This window comes from Rhinolophus hipposideros (assembly GCF_964194185.1).
Source record: "Rhinolophus hipposideros genome assembly, chromosome: 17".
Lineage (NCBI taxonomy): Eukaryota > Metazoa > Chordata > Mammalia > Chiroptera > Rhinolophidae > Rhinolophus > Rhinolophus hipposideros.
In genome coordinates this window covers 1692595-1710983 of record NC_138063.1, presented here as the reverse complement: position 1 = coordinate 1710983, position 18389 = coordinate 1692595, and the positions used below count along the sequence as shown (strand labels likewise).

At 49.5% G+C, this 18389-nt stretch overlaps 1 protein-coding gene across 4 annotated transcripts in view; it reads left to right on the top strand.

The window, feature by feature from the left end:
- ZNF236 (zinc finger protein 236) overlaps window positions 1–18389 on the top strand; it is an 88213-nt gene that overhangs the window by 60622 nt on the left and 9202 nt on the right. For all 4 annotated transcript variants that reach the window (XM_081078697.1, XM_081078699.1, XM_081078698.1 and 1 more), the window contains 10 exons: window positions 383–598; window positions 3415–3697; window positions 5814–5917; window positions 7609–7974; window positions 8332–8477; window positions 8569–8809; window positions 9171–9347; window positions 10640–10795; window positions 15024–15211; window positions 18139–18270. In XM_081078697.1, coding sequence (XP_080934823.1) covers window positions 383–598; window positions 3415–3697; window positions 5814–5917; window positions 7609–7974; window positions 8332–8477; window positions 8569–8809; window positions 9171–9347; window positions 10640–10795; window positions 15024–15211; window positions 18139–18270 — 2009 coding nt within the window. The remainder of the gene's footprint in view (window positions 1–382; window positions 599–3414; window positions 3698–5813; window positions 5918–7608; window positions 7975–8331; window positions 8478–8568; window positions 8810–9170; window positions 9348–10639; window positions 10796–15023; window positions 15212–18138; window positions 18271–18389) is intronic.

Here is an 18389-nt window from a genome sequence, read left to right as displayed (position 1 = left end):
TCAGAAAATAAAGCTGCTCAGAGGCATCACAGGCTGTTCCTTGGGGCCTAATCTGTCATTTGCTATGGGAATGTGAAAAAAGATGGGTTTAAAAAATATTTCTAGGGTGAAATCCACAAACACGTTGCCTGGTTAAATGTAAAAGACTGCAGGGCAAAGAGCTTGCCGCTCGAGAGAGCTGCCGTGGGACTGTAGTACACGGATGTAGTAAGACACGCTGTCAGTTTCCGTGTCCTGACAGTAATCAGCTCCTAACACCTGGCGGCCGCAGCAAGGAAACAGCCCTTCATCCTGTGGCTTATTGAACGTATCTTTGTCTGCTTTTGACAACGTGATTCTAAGGTAACGAAGTCCATGTCCTGCCTTGTTCCCATTGTCGCAGGAGTGAAGGCGTTCAGCTGCAGTGTTTGCAGCGCTTCATTCACGACCAACGGCAGCCTCACCAGGCACATGGCGACGCACTTGAGCCTGAAGCCGTACAAGTGTCCATTCTGTGAGCAGGGCTTCCGGACCACCGTCCACTGTAAAAAGCACATGAAGAGGCACCAGACGGTCCCCTCCGCGGGACCAGCGACCGGAGAGGCAGACGGGGGAGGAGGTACAGTCCGTTTGGGGCTGACGCTCACTTAGTGATAAGTTACTGTGCAAATCACCTTTAAAATTAATTGATTTTGTTTTCTGATTGTGAAAACAGTGCATGCTATTTGTAGAGCAGAGTCACAGAGGCTGGAAGAGGGCTCCTCATGTCCCTATCCCCACACCCCAGAACACCAGCCTCTGCTGTGACACAATCCCCCCCCCCCCCCCCCCGCATGTGCGCCTCTGGTGTAGACGGAGGGCTCAGCTTCTTGCTACACAGGAAACTGGCCGTTTGCTCTCTGCACTGCCGTGGTCCCCCTCCCCAGAGCGTATTATAGACGTGGTTGACATTGTGAAATGCGGGTACGTCAGTTCGAAGGGCTCCACGGGTTTCTGTCTTATTACGTAACTTCTGTTGATGGACGTGGACCTTTCATCCACTTGTTCACTGTATGGAATAGTGTTGCCGAGTGCTTTAGTGCTCCAAAGACCTGCGCTCCCCACTTGCATTCTCTCGTTTAATTGGACGGAACACTAGATAGTTTAACCTCACCTTGGACATGAGCCAGCCAGACATCTGAGAAGCTGATGGGCCAAATTCCCACAGCAGGTGACGTGGAAACCCTGAGAGTGTTCTTTTGTGCTTATACTTTTATACGTAGCAGATGATTTCTTTTAGGAAATTCCACAGTGACTCGCGGTGCTGGGAATGTGCAGTGTGCATTTTCACACGTGACACCAGTGCACAGCACTCAGTGTTTAACCAGTGTCAGTCCATACACAGCGTGAGCCATGCTGCTTTGGGACATGTGTCACAGGGCTGGACAGCCCTCTGGGCCATGGCAGCGCCACACTTGCTATCCGTGGGGTGGCCGTGAGCGTGGGGGGTGTCCCTCCCTGATGGCTTACTCCCCGTCTGCATGTCTGTGTTGCTGGATTCAGGGCAGCAGACTGTTCTCTTATGTTTCGGGGGATACGGCTTTAAAGTGTGCCTTACCTCCCTGAAGATAACAAAAACTGACTCCTCCACTAGGACAGCTGTTCCTCCCGTTTCTTCAGTAGCTAATTCGGAGTATTCATGCATCTGACCTGTTATACTTAGTCAATAGCTCCAAGTTTTCAGTTGATAGTACCGAATAAAGCCTTTATATCAGTGTCTTAAAAATCAATTTTTTTTAATTTTATTAAATTAATCTGGGTGGTATCGGTTATAAAAATTACATAGGTTTAAAGCATACAATTCTGTATGATAGGATTTGACACATCATCTGCATATTGCATTGTGTTCACCACCCGGAGTAAAATCTCCTTCCGTTTCTTAATTTCCATTTTCTTGTTGTCATGTGATTTAATGTAGTATAAAAAGAAAATAAGTAATAACTCTTTTCCTTACAATGAATTAAAAAAATATAGGCTGTCCACATATTATTTCTAGAGCCTTGTAGCTGGCAGAGTGTTAACTGATCGGCCGATGCAAATGACCTCTAAGTGTAATACGGCTGTTCCTTCCGATCAGTTAACAAGGCAGGGAATGCTGTCAGGTCAGTGCTGCCAGACGGGGCCTGGGTGTCCGGGAGGCTTCCCCACGTGCTGCATGCCCACAACACATGACTTCATGTCCTGGCGTTCTCCAGCTTTGGGTCATTGAGGACAAAAGCCTCATGGGAATCTCCTGTCCAGAGAAAAGCAGTCACCGATTTCTATAAACTGATTCCTTTCACCTAAACCTAGAGTCATGTGCTGGAGAGTGGATTCCTTCCCATTTCCTGGGACAGGAAGCCCACCTGGCCTGGCACCGCCATCTTGTTTGTAGCTTCTGTTTACTGTGCTCCATTTTACTGTCCTTTTTTCCTTCATGACTTTGGCTGTTTTGATTGTGTTCTTGGTTACTTTCAGGTGTTTAATGCAATTATCTCCATACTTATGATGTTGTCAGGCCACCATCCATAACCTGTGGCCCCCAGATCTTGCCAGTTTATTGACATATGTGGAATTTCAAGTTCATCCTGTTTTCTTTTTCTGGAAGTCCAACTAAATGGCTCTCTCCTCCACGACTCTCCTGCTCGTACTTCCGTCTCTCAACCCCTCTCTTTCCTTTGTTTCCCTCTTTCCTGTCTCTGTCACCTTTTTCTCATGTATTCTAGGAGAAATCATCCAGTTCTTTTTTAATTCACGAATTTGGTTTTAGCCGTTGTACGTTTTGCTATTTAATGTTTCTGTTGAGGTTTTTTTAAAATTATTTCAGCCATCTGTGCAATAAGACCTGCTCCCAGCCAAGCTTACCTTCCTTCTGTTACATCTTAATAGCACCTTATTCTTGTATTTAATCATGTAACTATATCTTCTCATTTCAGTAAGAGAATACATAAACATAGATATAAAGTTGTTTTCTTCTTTAAGTCTTTTTACTTGGGGTCTGTTTGCTAAGTTAGAGGTTTGCTCTCCTCTTTTGTGCTGCTGATTTTCTTTATTTGATAATTCATTTCCTGTTTGTATCAATAAACAGATGTGTGTATTTATGAACATGGTGGCTTGTGTGGACACTGACAATTTCAGAGCTCACTGCAGGGTTCACAGCTGTGGGAAGAAGCCGCTCTTTCCTCTGTCAGTGCCCAGTCCCCTGATGTCCCCTAAAGCGCGTCCTTCCCTGGGCTGTGTTCTTGCCGACAGCCCAGCTAGTTTCTCAGTAGAACAGTGGTGGGAAAATCCCTTCACCGTCTCAGAGGTAGCTCCGTTGAGTTAAGGAATTTTCACCTTGCACACTAGTTAGTTCATTGTAACTTCCTTGTTCTGTTAGAACCTAATTGTTGATGAGGATTTCACCCTTTTCTTTAGATATATGTATGGAGGAAGAGGAAGACAATTCTGAAAGAAATGCATCTAGAAAGGCCCGTCCTGAAGTCATTACTTTCACCGAGGAGGAGACGGCGCAGTTGGCCAAGATCCCGCCACAGGAAAGCGCCACTGTGTCGGAGCGCGTCCTGGTGCAGTCAGCCGCCGAGAAGGATCGCATCAGCGAGGTGAAGGACCGGCAAGCGGAGCTGGAGGCCGAGCCCAAGCACCCCAACTGCTGCTCCTACTGCCCCAAGAGCTTCAAGAAGCCCAGCGACCTGGTCAGGTGGGCACGGCTGCCTCACCTGCGGGCACCGACACTGGTCTGGTGCCGTCTTGCCATGCCCTTGCAGCAAGGGGGGCCGTTTTGGAGCCTGGAGCTACTTCAGTGGTGGTTCTTTCTTGAGCTACAGCTTTAAGCTGGTACAAATGTCGAGGCTTCCTTTTTAGCTCATTCAGAGTGTAAGTTAGAAAGTGCTTTTTTCCTGTGGTTACTTGTGCTTGTTTCTCGTGATGCGGTGTTAGGGAAACATAGGAGCTTAGTTATTCATTGAGGATGACATAGTGTCATGCTCTGTGGGTGGGCAGAGCGGCCGCGGGCACCCTCCCCATGAGACACAGCCGGCATGACTAGGACACACGTGCAGAATGAGGCCCAACCGCCAAACAGCAGTGATTGGCGTGACGTGGAGTCGAGCAGCAGATGACGAAGGTGTGCCAAGCCACATGGCAAAAGGTAGGAATGCTGCGCCTGGAGAAAAGGAGACCGAAGCCTCACCCTCTCGCACAACATTTGAAAGGTGCTGTGTACAAGGGGACACTTGGGTGTTGCTAAGGAGACAGGACGCATAGTGAAGCGCGTCGAGGGTGACTTAATAAAATGCAGACATGTTCAGTCTGAGGGTTGTAATGACAGGGCGGGCTGTTTGGCTGTCCTCTTCTTCCACAGAACACTCCACGTGAGGTGGAGGGCGAGCAGGGGTGGGGAGCACCTGGGTGGGAAGTGCCATGTGGGAGCACAGGTGGTGACGCTGGCCCTTGCCTTCTACCCCAGTGGGAGGGGAGGCGGGTCAGGGAGGCGGACCCTGAGCTGGGTGAGGGGGCCTCAGAGAGCCAATTGCTGGGCCCCGGCAGCACCTTCAGCGGGTCAGGAGGATGTTAGCCTGAGGAGGGGTCAGCGAGGTTTGATGACAGTGCTTGATGCTTTGTACATAGAAGTCCGGCCTGGCTAGCTGTCACACGTGGCCAAGAGGAACTGATAAGCGGCTGGTAGGAGAGTCAGGGTCAATGGGTGAGGCAGAGATGGGGGTGCTGGGCAGGGGTGCTAGTGTGGAGGTGTTAGGCCCTCACACCCCTTCAGGTGCCTGTGGCTGGGGTGGAGGAGTGGCCCGTAAAGACAGGATGGAGGAAGCAAGGTGCCACGAGGTCCTCAGAACGTGCCATCATGTCTGCGTCACAGGATGAAAAGGGCCTGAGAACAGAAAGTGTCAGCAGTCGGCCTGCTGGTTCACCTTCTCATTCTGTCCTTCATTCAATGACTGTCTGAGGCTCAGCCTCCCCTGTGAAGTACAGGCCAAGGTCACGATGAAGCGAAGCCAAACAGAACTCAGCCCAGAGTCTTTAAGTGGAGCTCGAGCTGCCCCCACAGACGACCACTGTCAGCTCTTGTCACGTCAGCATACATCCTGGAATTGTGCTTAATCGCATGGCATTGGGTGTGAGACATCTTGCTGAGTCAGTACTTGCAAAGCTGTTCCAGCCTTTTCAGTGGCCACACAGTTGGGCTGCGTGCTCACACCACAGCTTAGGTCACCGACCCTATGTGGCCATTGTTTCAGGTTCATTTCTAGATTGTCGTGTGCACCTGCAAGTATTAGCTGTCACTGCTGAGACACTGCCAGCCGGCTACCGAGCAGGGTGGGCCGTGTGTATTCCTCGGGCTCTGGGGGTCCGTCCCAGCCCACCAGCCAACAGTGTCATCAGACTGACAGGGGGAAGCCTTGTTGTCATTTCAGTTTGATCTTCTGAGTTCTAGTTGTCAGGGTGGGCGAATGACTCCCAAGGCTCTCGCTGTGCCTGTGCTCGTCGCTGGGCCGCGCCCGCACTGCCCTTTTGCCCCCGATAGTTCTGTTCTTAGTGCTGATTTCTGTGAGCCCTTTGGTTTTTAAGGAACTTGGTCCTGTTTTCATTGGTCTTGCATATATTTTTGTTGTCTTTTGGATTTGTTTATGGTATTTTCTGTATAGAGTGAAGCTTAAAAGTTTTGTTTGAACTGTTATTCGCTACATAGTAATGCAGAGCTTATTTATATGGACATTTACAAGTGTAAAACCATGAAGTGGTTTGTGTTTGGGTGTAAACTTAAAAAGAAACACACTTACTTGCCAACACTCTCTGGCTAGGCATGTCCGCATCCACACGGGCGAGAAGCCGTATAAATGTGACGAATGTGGGAAGAGTTTCACTGTCAAGTCCACCCTAGACTGCCACGTGAAGACTCACACAGGTAAGGGCCCCGCCTTCTCCCGGGGCACCTCACTGCAGCGTTCGTATGTGCTCCTGCGTCGTTTGCATAGAAAGTGTAAAAATCAGGAACTCCGAAGCAATAGCTATGAAAGGGTTTAGGTTCCTGACGTGGGGAAATGGTGTGTATGATACTAAGAAAAAGGGACTAGGTCTCAAAGCAGGGTTCTAGGGTGTGTTCTTCCTCAGACTTAAATAACCTTTGTTCACAAGGTCACCTCTGAGTCTCATTTAGGCCAAAGAGATTTGGTTTGTTGAGGTTGTGTAAAAACTGGGGATTTAGCAAATCTCATGACAGTTCTCAGGTTGTAATTCTGTTCATGTGCGGGGAACATCTGATAAAGGGAAAAATTCACATACAGTTTCCATGGCCATTTTATCTTCTCCATCTGACTCAGGGACAAAGGGTAGTTGTCCTGATTAACACAGATGGACCTTTGCTTCTCGCTTCTGCGGTGTCTCCACGCGGCTCTGGCTGGAGTCCTGGACCCCGCCTCTGAGCCTGTGGTTCCTCGTGTGAAGATGGGCTGATGACAGTTCCTCCCTCCCCACTGGGGGTTAAGTCCCTTAGACACGCAGCCCAGTGGGCTCTCAGTAAACATTAGACTTGCCATGATTCGTACGATTGCAACTATTCAACTAGTTTATAGTCTTAGTTTTCGGTTATAAGCAGAATTAACCGAAAGAGTACAAGAGGAATTTCACACTTTTCTATAAAGCCCTATGACTCTTCTGATGGGTTAATATTTGGAACTAAGTAAACAGATATGCCTCCTCTGTGGACAGTTTTTCTGTTGTTCCGTTAGCTGCTGAGTGTTTGTCCCTCCTGGGACCTGCTGTGAGCCGCCAAGGAGCAGTAGCGGCCCACCTGTCCCTGCGACCCCCCCTCCAGGGCGCTGACTCCACAGGGAGGCAGCAGTATTCCTGGGCCTGGCGCTCGCGTGCCGGGTCCCCATGGGGCTCCCTGCACACTTCGGAATGGGGGGCAGAGTCTGTGGAAGACACGTCCCCCGGCCGCCTCCTCCATCCTGGAATCACCAGTGGTCTCGGGGCCTGAGCACTGTGGGGATAATGGGACTTTGTCGTCCAGTGTGTGTTCCAGCCTGCCCGTCCCTATTCACAATGAGTGTCGGTTTCTGGGAGCAGGGGGGACATAGGCCAGGACGTTTTCTGCTCCCGAGATGCCCCAGGCAGGGCAGGACTGCTCGTGGCAGGGCTCTGGGTATGCCTGTGTGGCCTCGTGAGAGAGAACCTGTGTCCCAGGAGCTGACCTGTGATGGTGGAGCCATGGGTCTGCGAGCCCAGAGCACGTGCTCCAAGGCGGCTCCTACCCTTACTGGCGTCTCGGGTGCCCCCTGTACAGAAGAGGAAGTGAAAGGATGAGGCGTGAGTCAGAGAAGGGCAGTGCTGAGATCTGAGGCGTTGTCACACTGCCCGGCGCTCCGCTCCACTCAGACTCCAGTGTGACGCACTGGTGTAGAGACTGGAGACGCTAAGTGTGGCGGAGAGACCGACCTCCCAGTGAAACGTGCTGAGCTCGCGTTTCTGTTGCCCAGCAGCCCCCTGGCCCGTCCGCAGCAGCCCGCAGGACAGAGGGCTTCTCGGGGCACTGGGGCCGCGGGCTCAGCGTCGACAGTGGTGTCAACGTAACGGTGAGTCTTGGCCTTTTCACAGGACAGAAGCTCTTCAGCTGTCACGTCTGCAGCAACACCTTTTCTACGAAGGGAAGCCTGAAAGTGCACATGCGCTTGCATACGGGAGCGAAGCCTTTCAAATGTCCACATTGTGAGTTACGGTTCCGGACATCGGGACGAAGGAAGACGCACATGCAGTTTCATTACAAACCGGACCCCAAGAAAGCCAGAAAGCCTGTGCCCCGCAGCCCGTCGGAAGCGCTCCCGCCCGCCAGCCTGCTCAGCCCCTCCCCCACCGACCCCAGTGTGTTTGTCATGAACAACTCGGTGCTCACGGGCCAGTTTGATCCGAGTTTGCTCCAGCAGGGACTGGTGAGCCAGGCCGTGCTCCCGGCCTCCATGTCAGGTGAGCGCCCATGTGGTGAGCGGGCAGGGCACGCGCCCCGAGAGACCCCACACTGCTGTGCCGCTGCTTCCGTGACCCGCGGCGGGATGCAAGCCCAGAGCACGTTATTAGTCGTGCGCAGTGTTGGCCAAGCAGTGTAATGTCTGCGAGCCTCGCTTCTGATGTGTCTGAAACAAATGGGTTTGTTTTGTGATCATTAAATCAGGCAGGTACGCGTATGTTGTAAAGTAAATGCTAGGTCATGTTGATTTGTATGTGTGGGACTTGGGTATTTAAAATATCCCTGTTTACCAGTGAGTGTTTTCTGCTTCCGAAGCGTTTCTGCTCCCCATTCATTGCTGCTGTTTTCCCGTGCAGCTGGCGGTGACTGGACAGTGTCTCTGACCGAAGGGAGCCTGGCCGCCCTGGAAGGCATCCAGTTACAGCTGGCTGCTAACTTGGTCGGGCCGAATGTTCAGATCTCTGGGATCGACGCCTCGAGCATCAATAACATCACCTTACAGGTGTGACACCTGCTGTGTTTCTGCGCTTTCGTGTGGCCTGACTCACAGTGACTATGACATTTTCCTTACAAGGATCCACATTGCTTTTCAGATTGATCCGACTATTCTGCAGCAAACGTTACAGCAGACCAACCTGGTGACGCAGCAGCTGACAGGGGAGCCAGGCTTGGCCCCACAGAGTAGCTCTCTGCAGACATCGGACAGCACGAGCCCAGCCAGTGTCGTCATCCAGCCCATCTCTGGCCTGTCCTTGCAGCCCACAGCAGCGTCGGCCAATCTGACCATCGGCCCGCTGTCTGAGCAGGATTCCGTGCTGACCACCAGCAGCGGGGGTAAGAGCCAGTCCCTCCGCCAGCTGGGACAGCTGGAGGGAGGGCGGCCTCGTGCTCCAGGTCCCATACAGACTTGGTCTTGGGATGCTGCGATGCCACTTCTCTCTAGAAAGCTCAGCGAATACCAGTGCTAACGCGGTGTTTCTTCAGCCTGTGCGCAGAAATCACAACCCTCGTAGAATTGCTTTGGTCCTGTGGGCCTCCTCTTGCAACATAAGGCTTCCTTACCTTTTTCCATGAAGGCATTAGTTAGAGATGACTGATATTTCGTTTTGAATTTTCTGTCTGAAATAACAGTTTCGCTGAAATATTTTTAATATAAAAAGAGGAAATTATTGTTTTGTTTCCTAACGTTGACCAGGGACTCAAGACCTCTCTCAGGTGATGACATCGCAAGGCCTGGTATCCCCCTCCGGTGGCCCCCACGAGATCACCCTGACCATTAACAACTCGAGTCTCAGCCAGGTCTTGGCACAAGCTGCTGGGCCCGCCGTCTCCTCCTCAGGGTCCCCACAGGAAATCACCCTGACTATCTCCGGTCAGTCATGTCCCATCATACCCCCTGGTAGACGTCCTCTGACTGACGATCTGAGTGTCTTACTCGTGTCTTGTTCTGCTCACTGGCCTTTGATAGAGCCAGAGCTCAGGAAGTGTTTGTCGTTCAGGTGAGAAATTCAAGTGTAGTGAGAGTCATGTCACCATGCACATCTAATTCCAGGAATTAGAAGTGATGGTCCCTCACGTCGCTTCCAGTTTGAGCCAGTGATTTTTCTCACGTTTTTTGTTTGGCAAAGAGCAGAAAAACCGTAGCTTCACAATTCTTGCTTTGCTCTATGAAACTGCAGGAGTAGAGCTGGTATAAACTGTCCTATCACATTATAGACGGTCCACTCTCCTGGTCTATTCACAACCCTCCTCAGGTTGTGGAGGAAAATGCTAACTGTGGCAGAACACTGAGAAGCAGAGAACTGGGTAAGAACCATGTTGTGGCCGTGTGGGTCCCTTGAACTTGGCAGATGAACCCACGTGTCCGCCACCCAGCCGACAGTTTTCCTGATTCCATTGCCATATTCAACTGTCAGGTTTTCCTCTGTGTCATTAATTTCACAGTATATTCTGCTCTGTTAGCTCAGCATATGTCACAGTGTGCTCTGCCCACGTGATTCTTAGCTGTGAACACTTCATGCTAATTGTCGTTTTTAAATTTAGCAACAATTTTTATGGCTCTCACTATGCAGCAGGTACTAGTCTCGTAACGGTTACAAATATTAACTCTTTTAATAGTAATTCATTTTAGCCTCATAACAATCCCATAAGAAGAAGTTTTGCTAGGGGTCCAAGTGAGCTCCCTGCGGGTTGGGTGTGATGCTGGGGTACACCCACCTTTCCCTTCAGACCACGGGAATGATGGGAGACAGCAACCTGCTGACATGACCACAGGAGCGACCCAGGCCAGTGCTACTTTAGTTCCAGTCAGATTTCTGCAGTTATTATTGGAATAGAAAGGAAAGCAAAGTTATTTAGAAGGAAACCAGAAACTTTCTATTTTAGGATGTCTGTTTCTTTTAATATATGTGAGAAATTGGAGGACCTGCTCTTAGGTGTAGCTTTAAGAGGCACTTAAAAATACTTTACAGCTTAAAACGTGTGAACAAATATGTACTTTCATTTAGGAAAGTATTTCCTGGTTTTATTTCCATTTTTCTATCAATATTATTAACAGTAAAATAGCTTTTATTTTTAATAAGATGGTGTTATATGGTTAGCACACCTGCCAGTGTGTAAATTAATGTGTTACTTCTGGATATCACAATATTAATTTCCATTTAGGTCAAGATCTTATTCAACACAATTCTAATGGAAGTAGTGAACTAAACGGAAGCATAAGGCTGTCAGCCCCCGCAATCAATAATCAGCCTGCAGGTGCCACCTTAACAATAAGCAACGATCAGCTTCTCTCGCAGAGTTCGACCTTGAACTCTTCAGGTATGCCACTGACGACTTAGCCACGGGACACACTGTACGATGTCACAGGGCTGTGCACCTGGTCAGTGGAAGGCAGGAAGCCATCTGTTAGCGGACAAATGTCCCTGCTTGTTCTGTCACACGTAATGGAAAGACATAGTGATCAGTGGCTTGTATACAATTCTAGGATACAGAATTCTCTCTGGAGCTATCAACCAATGATAATTCTACCTTTTAAGGCATAACTAAGTAATCGTATTCAAATACACAAGGTATCGTGCATTTACACAACTTACCATCTTGGTGGCTGCATGACACTATTGCCCCTTCTCACCTAGGCTGGCAGTTTCTCTTGCTCATTACTCTGTGCCCTGCAATGAGAATTTTCTGGCACTAGCCGAGTAGGATAACAAAATTAAGAGGGATCTTTCAAAGGTTTTGAAGTACAGACTTTTATAAAAAATAAAAACAAAAGAGCACTATTAGAAGTAAATGAGCGCCAGTAAAATAAGTCACGCTGCGTGAGTGTCAACAGTTTAGGATGCCATACCTATCTGGTTTTCTTTACCTTTTGGAATTTCATTAATTTCTTAGCCCTCTTGTTTTCCAACTCTATGTATCATCTTTTGAGAAAAAAAGTTAATCTATAGGTATATTTGTACCCACAGCTAGACTTTTTTCATGCTTAATTGAAATGCTTTCTTACCCAGTAACTCATTTATTCAATAAAAGATTGTAGTGTGTACTAGGTGGTAAGAATTGTACTAAATTTGAGACTATTACACTGAAGCAAGGCAGACACGGTCCCCTTGAATTTGGGATCCCAGAAACTAATAGAGCACAGCCGTGAATTGAAGAATTAATAGAGTGACATAAAATGACAGCATTCATGACATACAGGGGAAATAGATTGGTGGCCAGTGAGCAGGTCATAACGGATGTGACCCAGTTGGGGACTTCTCTGGCCACCTGGCTGAGCTAAGCAGCGCTCTGGGTATGGGGAGTACTTCTCGCAAGCAAGTGGCACGGTGTGCAGGGCCTGGATGCCCACTGAGCTGAGGTCGGGGACGTGGTGTGAGAGTCGGCTGGAGATCCAAGGATGGCATGAGTCACTCAGGACCTCAGAGGAGCTCTCTGTCCACCCCTCTCATTTGCTGAAGGGTAAACAGAGGCTTGAGTAGTTAGGAACTGAGTCACATGATGGCAGATCCAAAATCAGGACTTCTGGCCAGTGATGGTAACCTCACTCACTCCTCCTTTATCTGTTGGTGCGTTTAATTTTGGCCTCTGAAAAACTATCGTAGAACTTAACTCTTTTACTTACTAATTTCAAATGAGAGATGTTTGTTTATTTTTTAATTAAGGGGAATCTTGTTTTATATTCTACTTTGCTCCAAGCTCGGACTTTCAGGATGTAATGTAGTCTTCAATAGGTAAGACATCTAAAGTGTATCATGTACTATTAATATTAAACAGTTACACAGCACACTGCTTCTGCCAGCTTTCTGGAAGTCATGATTTGTCTTTCTCGTTGAGGGCGAGGCAGTGTGTGCTTGCTGACTGATTGTCTCGTGGTCATAGGCGGTGAACTTGACCCACTTTCCCACACTCATGGGTGTTGGACATGCAGACGCATTTCCTGTACGTGGGCCCGAGTGAATGGTCATCAGGCCCTAGGGGGATCGCTGCCCTGGGAAGTTAGGGACATATGCGGGCTCTCCCCACCTGCCCCACCAAGGAACAGCCTGGCCACAGCAGTACAACCTTTTCCCCGGAAGCACTGCTGGACCTCTCTAGTGACTGAGCACATCGATGGACACGACAGTAGAGTTCTCGAGGCTTTCATGTAAATGGAGTGGTTTTTTGGTGCTACATGGTGATCTGGGGTTTTGCTGGTGTGCCAGATTACCTAATTTCAAATAGGGCGTGCTGTGGTCAGAGTGGGGGAAGTGGATGGGAACTCGGAGGGCGGTTCCGGCTCCACTCTTCCTTACACTTCTGCTGTGTGGGTCTGCAGGCTCCACCTGTTTGGCTGGAGAGCCTGCCTCCATGGTGTACTGCGGGGGTCTCACACAGTGAGGGGTCTCGGTGTGCTGTAACTGGCCACAGTCAGTTGTGTGCACAGCTCCCAGGTTAAGCACTGATGTTTCTTTAAAAATGGCAAACATACTTCCTTTTTCTGATTTAAGTTTTTTTCTTTCCTTTAGACTTACTGTTTTACAGACAGCTGAGGACATTTCTCTCTTTTTGATGCTGTTTGGCTTAATTTGGTCTCTTATTTTTTTAAAAAATGTTTTTCAAGGGATTTGTTGATGTTATAAAATAAAAGATGAGCTCAAAATCAATACCATTTGTTTGAAAAATGTAGTCTCAGCTGCTGTAAAGCCAGGACCCTATGTGAGTGGCCGCTTGTTCCGTGCTCCCATTTAAATGCCTCTGGTACCTCTCATGAGTCCTGCAGAAGGACCTAATGTCAGCCACTCGAGCCTTGACATTAGGCAACAATTTTTGGAGAAGTTTGCATATTCCATTAATACTGGTTGTAATGAAGTAGCTGGGCCTGTCTACAGTGTTGGTCAGGAGCCTGCGGTCTTAATGGGGAGTGTTTACCTTAGAGTCAGTCAGTTCCAGACCAAGGCTCAGGTCACACCAGTGAGAACTGAGAAATGGCCTTGTGAGAGGTCACCAGAGAGTCAGGGACATTTCTGTGGTGGGGGAGGAGAAATGTGGTTCCTTGACATCAGGAGCTCGGGGGAGGTTGGCAGTCCTGCATCTGAGCTGCAGTGAAGCCCGTCAGCTCTGGCTCTGCTCCTTGTCAACTCTTCACACCGAGTGCAGCCCCACTGGGTGTTTCGATGCCCAGCCAGGCTCCCCTGGCTCGAACAGCCATTCCTGTAGCTGGTCAACGGTTGCTCCGCTGCATTCTTCCTTTAGCTCATCCTCCACTCACGTTCAAGTCACCCTGCAGACTCGTTTGTCAGCGTGCATGGAGGTGCTGGGAGGAGGACATACGTTGGCTGGCGTGCTGTATGTGGCACGCACAGAGCTTCGGCACTCCCCCTCCTGTGTGCCCAGGAGCCACCTGTGCCAGGCGGGGCAGGTGGGAGGGGCCTGGCCTGGTGGCTGCTTCAGCCTCCTTGTTGATGGTTACCTGGCTTTGGGAAGTTCCCGGTGTGTGCAGCACTCTGGGACTCCAGCAGTGGGGTCTGTGGATGCTTTTTACTTAGAGGGCTTCAGGTACAGGCACATAACCTGGCGCCCTCCAGGTAAACCTGCATGCCCACTGGTCCCGACGCAGACAGGCTGTGATGCGTGGGGCCCAAGTTGCAGCAAGGGACCCACAGGACTCTGCTTCTGGGTTGTCTTTGAAGCCACCCGGCAAGACTGTTGGAACTCCTGCTTTAGTTGTCATCTTGGTACTGTGGTGCGGGCACCGTGGATGGTAAATCGTGTTTGTCAGGTGAATGGAATGGTAGGTTGTGATTGTCTGTGGGTGTGGGTGTGTGTTGTGCTTACAAGTGAAAACTTAAAAATATATTTCTGTTGGTGCCACCCCAGGCTTTGGATACTCAGCCGATCTCCTTTGTTGGTGGGGTGGCTGAGTTTCTGATTTGTAGATGAAAAGGCCTGATTCTGTCCTAGTACCTTCCTTCCTTTTATCGCTGGCTTATAGGGGAAAATAGTTAAAACATTTTGTTGTCTTTTCCAAAGATAGTTAAGGTGCCATGCAGGAGAAATTAGTATCCAAAGATTTGCATGGGCTTATTTTGGTTGCCTGTGTTTCAGAATAAGTGGATGGAAAGGTGGTGATAGTGGGAACACACGCAGAGGGCGACTCTTAGTCTGTGGAGCTGGCTGTTCCGGAGAGGTGGCTCACGGCTGGTTCCTGTCTGCAGGCTGCTCTCTGGTCCTGGTGGGACCGTGTCCTGGAGATTCTGTGTTCCCTTCTGCGTTGGTGGCAGTGACAGGGACTGGCGGGTCACGTTTTTACTCTTCTTTCACTGTTTCTTCCTCTAGGTTACGTTTAAGAAGCAGAGCATATTTAAGTATAAAGATAATGTGACATGACAGCTTTGCCATAAAACTGGAATCAAAGATTCTGTGCTTTCTTTTATGCAGTTTCAGAAGCTTAGGAGTATAAATGTGATTATGATAGATTAGTTCCTTTATGAAAGTCATTCTTCCCCCACCCATAAAATGGATCTTACCCATCTTATCCACTGATCTGCTCATTCTGCCTTTTTTGTAGAGCTGAGCTCCGCGGCGGGGAGCCTTTCCTCCACGACACCCACGTCTCCGTCTGCTGTCGCTGCTCAGAACCTGGTCATGTCATCAGCAGGAGTGGGAGGGGAGGCCAGCGTCACACTAACTCTGGCGGACACCCAGGGCTTGCTCTCAGGGGCACTGGACACGGTCACACTCAACATCGCTTCTCAGGTAGGTGCGCACCTGTCCCGTCCCGGTGCAGCTGAAGCCCCCTACACGGCGTGACCTTGGAACTTTATTCATTGACTCTTCCCTTGATATCTCTTGTGAACGTTTTCTTTCAAAGTTCAAGTGGGTTTTTTTTCTGATTTACAAAAAAGTCACATGTTAAGTGCAAAAGGGGAAAACAAGACACTTGAGATAATATGTCAACGTATTTTTTTTAAAGCTACCACCAGAGGGAAGTACGGCTACATGTTAGTGACAGCCCCTCCTGGCCCCCGTGGGCCTGGAGACTGATGCGGATTTGACATTCTTGCGGGAATAAGCCCCCATGTGTGGGAGCTGTGCAGCCCCGTTCTGCTCTGCGGAGCGCTTCCGAGACCCCAGGTTTTGACTGGCTGTTGAGCAGTTAGTCCCAGACATGAGTGTATTGAGGCCATCATGTCGTCTCAGGATGTACATGGCCTTCCTCGTGCCCTCAGTCCCTCCTGCTCTCAGACGGGCTGGGTCAGGGGTGTGCGTCTGAGGTGACGCCTCGGGCAGAGTACGTAGAAAATCATTGTGATAAATTGGTTAACTATAATTTACTCATAATTAAAGCGAACCTCCAATGAGTAGATTTAAAGTCTGTGACTTTGAGGTGGCCGCCTGAGCCCATCGAGCCGTTGAGCTGGAGCCCAGCTCCCCTCGGCCAGTACATGGGCGCTTGTGAAGTTCATGGCTACTTGGGGAATGAGAATTATTGTAATTTGCACCTCAGTGTAAAGCAAACAGCAAAGGGATAGGTGGCTTCGAGTAATAATACAATCGAAAAATAAACGGCTCCCACACGTTGTTTCGGTGGGTTTGGAGTGTCACTTCAGGAGTGTAACTGATTGTTGAGCATTTCTTTTAGGAGACATTCGCAGTTTGAATCAGGGCATTTGCATTAACAGTTGACACCCCGGGAATACTCTAGTAGATTACGTTGTATTCGGGGGTTTTTAAATACTTCTTATTTTTCAGTTATAGTTGGCATTCAATATTATGTTAGTTTCAGGTGTGCAGCATGGTGGTTAGACACCCACGGAACTCATGAAGGGCTCTCCCAGTGACATCCCAGGACTGTCCTGTAGCTACTGGGTGCAAAGTCCAGCACAGGGAATATAGTCAGTAATAAGGTAATGACGATGTGCAGTGCCAGGTGGGTACCAGGCCACACGTCACAGGGGTGGTTTAATCACATTTTTGATTTTGTGTTAAGTGTAGATTCACAAGCGATTGTAAGAAATAATACAGGGACCCCGTGTACGTTCACCCAGTTTTGTAGCATCTTGCAAAGCTGTAGCACGGTGTCAAGCAGGTGTTGTCACCGACAGAAGACATCGACGTGCCCATGCCCACAGGGTCCCTCAGGCTGCCCTTGGCTGGCCCTGTCTCCCTCTGTGCCTCAGGCGGTGCCTTTCCCACAGGAAGTTCTCTGGTGGATGAGGTGTTGTTAGAGCCATCTCAGTCCTGGTTTCCGTCCTCTCCCCACCCCCAGTTCTTCACCTTCCCTGTTGGAAGGCAGCTTCTATTGTTCTTCTGAAGACATCAAGGAACGCCTCACCTTCAGCCACAGGGCCCCAAGCGCATGGGCCACGGGCTCGGTGGTCAGCCCGGGGGTGCCTGGTGACCCTCGCCCCTCTCCATCAGGCCTGATGTTCACACTTCAAGTTCACGTATTTCAAGTGTTTGCGTTATGTGGAAGATGTGTTTAGAATCAGCTTCGATTGCAGCAGTGCAGATTCTGTACCGTCTTATTTACATAGAGTCAGTGCTTGCAGCCACAGGAGGGTCACTTCACTGAGCTTCCTCTGCCCGCCGCCGCCAACCCCACCCCAGCACATCCACTCGCTCTTTGTCTCAGGTTCACAGTCAGTAGACAAAGGGATGCTGGAGTGGTAGTAAGCTTGAGAGTAGCCTCGTATTGGATAGCAAAATTGTGTGTGTTTTTAAACAAGTAAACATTCTTGTGCGCGCGCACACACACACACACACACACACACACACACACGGTGCCAAAAAAGTACATACACATTTTAAGAAAGGAAAACTATTACAATTGTAATACTCAATATATATTGAAAGCAAAAGATGAAAACAAGTCATTTTTGACTTCTGCAATTACAAGAGGTGCTCAAAGTGGTTCCCATCAGCGTCCAGACACTTCTGATTGCACTGAACTACTGCTTGAGTAATGCTGACCAAAGTGTCCACTTGTAGACATTGTTTTGGTGCCCCCGGTATGTGTGTGTGTGTATATGTATATATACACACACACATCTATATACACATACATATACATATATGTATATCAAATAACTTCATTGAGGTATAATTTACAAACCATAAAGTTCACCCATTTATTTCAAGTGTACAATTTAATGGTCTTTACTATATTTACACAGTTGTGTGACCATCACCATATCTGATTTTAGAACATTGTGTGACCCCGAAAAGAAACCCGTACATTAGCAGTCACTCCCAGGCCCACCCCAGCTGCTGCTGTCCCTCCAGCCCCAGACCTCCAGCCACTGAGCCTTCCTCTCTATGAATCTGCCTGTTGTGGACATTTCAGCACATGTGGCCTTTGCCACGGCCTCTCTTACTCAGTGCGTTGTTCGCAAGGCTCTTCTGTGTTGTAGCGTGTGTTACGTGTGGGGCCTTTCTGTCCTCGGATAGTGGTGCGTCACAGCTGCACCACGACTGCACCCCTCCATCTCTGGTTAGTGGGCCCTGAGGTTCCCCTTCTGACATTCACGTGCAAGGCGCCCCGCGCATGTGGTTTCTCAATGGAGTTTGGAGTCACCCAGTGATGCTCTGCTGCCCTGCAGCACCTGCAGCCCGTTTCCCACAGTGACTGCCGCCTTAAAGTGCTGAGTTATCACTGGATTGATACCCTTACTCTCCGCCAGGGCCAGCAGTTCCCAGCCTTGCTCACCGACCCCTCCCTCTCGGGCCCCGGAGGAGCAGCCTCACCCCAGGTCATCCTAGTGAGTCACACGTCACAGCCGTCGTCGGCCACCTGCGAGGAGATCACCTACCAGGTACAGGGTACATGTTCACCCACCGTGGGTGGCTTTTTAGAAACCTAGATGGAGATGCAGGGTCAGGGGTGCGCCTGGCTGCCTGGCTCGGGGGCCTGGGGCACTTCTGAGGACATTCT